Consider the following 4,501-nt stretch of genomic DNA (forward strand, 5'->3'; position numbering starts at 1 on the left):
TGGGCTTCCTCCTGGGGGCCTCAGATTCTGGGGACACAGATGGCTGCATGCTTGGCTGATGCACCCACCCCAGCCTTGAGCGCCCACTGGGTGTGCACCGGGAGTGGGGGTCTGGCCAGGTGGCCACCCCGGGGCAGTCTCCAATGAACGGCGTTCTCCGTTCTTTCTCCCAAGAGTCCAAGGGGGTGTGCGTTCACGAGAATGCTGAGTACCAGGTGAGCCCTGGGGTGGGTGAGGGGAGAGGAGGGGAGGAGGGGAGGAGGTCGGCTGCCGTGTGGGGGTCCTGGCAGGCTCTTGGGCTGGCTGGGGTGCTGGAGAGGCCCCTGCCTCACGTCTCTCCCTATGCCCGAAGCCCGGTTCTCCAGTTTATTCCTCCAAGTGCCAGGACTGCGTGTGCACGGACAAGGTGGACAACAGCACCCTGCTCAACACCATCGCCTGCACCCATGTGCCTTGCAACACCTCCTGCAGCCCGGTAAGTGGCCGGCCCCGCCCTGGCTCCCCACCTCAGCCTGCCCTTTTCCCTCCTCCCAGACAAGTACCCGGGCGCATGTCTGTGTCATGACACTTTCTTTCCTCCTTTCAATGCCAACCTCTCCCTGTCCCCACCTCTCCATCCTGACACCTGCCCAGCTTGGGGCCTCCTCCAGGTGGGGGTTGTCGGCAGTCCTGCAGGCCTTGTGTGGTGTGGGGTACAGGCTGGGAGTTCAGCTGCAGTGGCGTGTCTGTGTGCACAGGGCTTTGAACTCGTGGAGGCCCCCGGGGAATGCTGCAAGAAGTGTGAACAGACACACTGTATCCTCAAGCAGCCTGACAACCAGCACGTCATCCTGAAGGTGTGTGCTGCTGGCCCTGACATGGCCAGGTTGCTTGAGCCCAGGGCAAGGTACAGGCCACCCAGGATCCCCCAGCTGAGTCCTCCCAGTCCTGGACGCAGCTGTGATGGGCGTCCTAGGGCTGCCACGACAAATGAGCAGGCGTCTTCAGGGCAGAAAGGGATTCTCCTGGTTCTGGGGCCCAGAAATCCAAGAGCAAAGGGCCTCAGGGCTGTGCTCCCTCAGTGGCTCTAGGCAAGGACCCTTCCCTATGTCTGTCTCTCCTCCTCTCCCTTTTAAGGATTTAGGGCCCCCCCAGCAGGATGATCTCATCTTAGGATGCTTCATTTAATGACACCTTCAAAGATCCCTTTTCCAAGGCAGGTCACGTTCATAGATTTAGAGTTACAACACAGACAGATCTTTGAGGGTTGTGTGGGCTCCAGACTGGTGCCTGATGTGGGGTCCCGCCCGTGTTGCTTGTCCTGGGCCCTGGGCCTTGCCAGGAAGCCTCCCCAGCCAGGTGTCTCCAGGGTGTCTTCCTGGCTGGGCTGGGGCTGGGCCTGTTGCCCTCCCTCACCAGAGCTCCCTGCCCCACAGCCTGGGGACTTCAAGAACGACCCCAGGAACAACTGCACGTTCTTCAGCTGCGTGAAGATCAACAACCAGCTCATCTCGTCCATCTCCAACATCACCTGCCCCAACTTTGATGCCAGCATTTGTGTCCCGGTGAGTGGGCCTCCTGGGGCCTGGCTGTGGGGAGTGGGGGCGCCTGGTGTTCCAGGGGTCTAGGGCCCCAGTGCTGTGACAGTGGCCTCGGGCCTGGTCTGAGCTGCCACAGGAGGCTTTGCCTGGGGCTTTCTGCAGCAGCTGCTCCCGCCCATGGCATGGGAGGTGCTGTCATCCCCAGGAGTGTCTGGGGGTCCCAGGCTCATTCTTCTTTCCCTCCAGGACTCCATCACATTCATGCCCAATGGATGCTGCAAGACCTGTGAGTACAGGGCATAGCCTGGGGGGTGGACAGGGTCAGGGCACAAGGGCTGGTGCCCTCAGCCCTGCCTGGGGTGGCTGGAGGATGGACAATGGCCTCCGGGTGGGCAGAGAGGGCTGGGGGCTGAGGCCGAGCCTGGGTAAGGGACGCAGCGAGGGAGAGTTGCCCTCTCCCCTCGAAGATGTGGAGGCCCTGCCCCGAGCCGCTGCCCCCTCTCCCCAGGCATCCCTCGCAATGAGACCAGGGTGCCCTGCTCCACCGTCCCCGTCATCACGGAGGTTTCGTACGCCGGCTGCACCAAGACTGTCTTCATGAATCGTTGCTCTGGGTCCTGCGGGACATTTGCCATGTGAGTTCCAGGCTGGGAGTATGCCTGGAGGGGGTGGTGGAGGCCCCATAGAGGCGAGAGGCCAGCGCTGGCCCTGGGAGGTCGCCCCTCACTCCACCCTCCCCACAGGTACTCGGCCAGGGCCCAGGTCCTGGACCACAGCTGCTCCTGCTGCAGAGAGGAGAAAACCAGCCAGCGTGAGGTGGTCCTGAGCTGCCCCAATGGTGGCTCGCTGACACACACCTACACGCACATTGAGAGCTGCCAGTGCCAGGACACCATCTGCGAGTTGCCCACCGACACCTCCCGCCGGGCCCGGCGCTCCCCCAGGCATCTGGGGAGTGGGTGAACTGGGTGGGCACAGCCACCCTTCACTGCCCTCCACAGTTCTGCCTCCCCCGGACCCTCTGAGCTTCCTGGCCTCCTAAGCTTGGCTTCCTCTCTTCAGATATTTATTGTCTGAGTCTTTGTTCAGTCTTTGCTTTCCAATAATAAACTCAGGCAGACACGCTGCACTGTGTGGTTTAGGTTGGTGCTGCAGGGGTGTGGCTTGGCCACTGTGCATGGCGGAGGCCTGGCCACTGGGCTTTGCACACAGGACATGGGGACACCACACACATGCCACATGGTTGGCACATCCCTCGTACCAAATGCAGGGGGGATATGGGGGCTGCCTGCCCTCCACTCCCGGTTCTCACCCTGGGCAAAACCCCCATGGGGCCGTGGAAACGTGGTCAGATTCCCTGGTAGGAATCCGCCCAGCCCTGAATCTGTGAAAAGAGCCCTGGGTTCCTTCACAGCCATTTCCCAGGCTTGCCACGGTTGATGGGGACTTTGTGTAGCCCCGAGGGTCAGGTGGCCCTGGGGAGGGTGTGTGTGTGTGTGTGTGTGTGTAGCCCCGACGGTCAGGTGGCCCTGGGGAGGGTGTGAGTGTGTGTGTGCATTTGCTTGTGTGCACACGTGTCTGCATGTGCCATATGTATGTGAATTGCACCTCGCCCTGGGTCTCTACACTGGGAAAATGGAGAAAGTCTTAGTCCTCAGGTCACTGTCAGCTCCTGCTGCAAAGTGACAAAAGGCAGCTAGGACCTGGTGGCCCCGTCAGGGCTTTGGGGAGCTGCCAGGCAGAGCTGCCAACGCCTTCAAACCTGCAGAAGTTCTGGTTGGCTCTGTGGACCCAGCCAGACAGGGGGCACTGGGTGTGGACCCTGGGCACAGTGCCCACTCGTGTTGGAGAGCTGAGCCCCCGGCCTTCTAGGTGGAGCCCACGGAGGCTGCTGGGGTCAGAGCAGGTGCTTACATAGTTCAGAGAGAAGTCTGGTGTCTCCTGTCAAAGGCAGGTGTGTGCGGGGAGGCCGAGGCCCCTGAGCACAGTGATCCAACCTCGAGCATCCTCTGAGGTCAAAGGGGACGACATCTGTCCCCAGACTGCAAGGCTGTGCCACACCCTTTACCTGTGTCGAAACCCTCAGGAGGGCAGACACCTGGGCTGGGCTCTGCACTTCCAAAGCCAGGGTGCAACCGGTCCCCAGGACACAACCGGTCCCCAGGGCGCGACGGGTCCGCCGGGTGCAATGGGTCCCACCCCCTGGTGCCCTACCTCCCAAGTAGCTGTACAGGCATGTGGCACCATGATTGGCTAATTTTTAAGAACTTGCTTTTTGTTCTTATCTTTCAAAACAATCCTATGTTTTACTAAAGTAACATGCACGTGATTTTTAAATAGTTTTGTTTGTTTTGTAGAGACAGGGTCTCACTATGTTGCTCAGGCTGGTCTCAAATTCCTTCCTGGGTTCAAGCGATCCTCCCACCTCAGCCTCCCAAAGTACCAGGATTACAAGCATGAACCACTGAGCTTGGCTCCTGGTGGGGGGCTGAGGCCACTGCCCTCCCCTAGCTGCTGCCTCCCCCATCTGACCCCAGGGAGGGCAGGGTTGAGGGCTGGAGTTGAGCAGCAGCCCTGTGGGGTCCGAAGCCAGTTGGGACATCCCAGCTCACCAGCGCCACCCAGGGTCCTGGGGCCGGCTCAGGCCTGGGGCCTTTCCACTTCCCCACTTGGCTCAGGAGAGCCTCCAAAAGGACCTGCTCATCCCCTCTGGTGGTCCCAGGAACCCACACAGTCTAGGCCTAGGGACCTCCTGGGCGGTCAGTTGGCCTGGGCCTGCCATGGAGCCCCTGAGGCCACCCCAGAGCCTCTGGCATAGCCATGTGGGGATTCTGGGGGCTTCAGAACTGGCCCTTCCATGAAGCGGTCAGCATGACCCCCAGAGCCATCCCTGGGTCATTTCGAGGGTGACCTGTTTCCGGCCCACCCCCAAAACCTATATATCTGCCTGGCTGTGCCCACTGGGCCCAGCAGTCCCTGCA

General features: G+C 61.0%; 1 protein-coding gene across 1 annotated transcript in view; it reads left to right on the top strand.

Annotated features, from left to right (window-relative positions):
- The window catches only part of MUC2 (mucin 2, oligomeric mucus/gel-forming), a 47,725-nt gene extending 45,080 nt beyond the window's left edge, over positions 1 to 2,645 (top strand). Inside the window, 7 exon segments of the mRNA XM_011930144.1 lie at positions 175 to 215; positions 353 to 475; positions 738 to 836; positions 1,416 to 1,544; positions 1,767 to 1,806; positions 2,029 to 2,155; positions 2,264 to 2,645. Coding sequence (XP_011785534.1) covers positions 175 to 215; positions 353 to 475; positions 738 to 836; positions 1,416 to 1,544; positions 1,767 to 1,806; positions 2,029 to 2,155; positions 2,264 to 2,483 — 779 coding nt within the window. The 3' untranslated portion in view covers positions 2,484 to 2,645.
- Positions 2,646 to 4,501: the final 1,856 nt, after the last annotated feature.

The sequence above is a fragment of the Colobus angolensis genome, unplaced genomic scaffold, assembly GCF_000951035.1.
Source record: "Colobus angolensis palliatus isolate OR3802 unplaced genomic scaffold, Cang.pa_1.0 Scaffold84, whole genome shotgun sequence".
In the NCBI taxonomy this organism is placed as follows: domain Eukaryota; kingdom Metazoa; phylum Chordata; class Mammalia; order Primates; family Cercopithecidae; genus Colobus; species Colobus angolensis.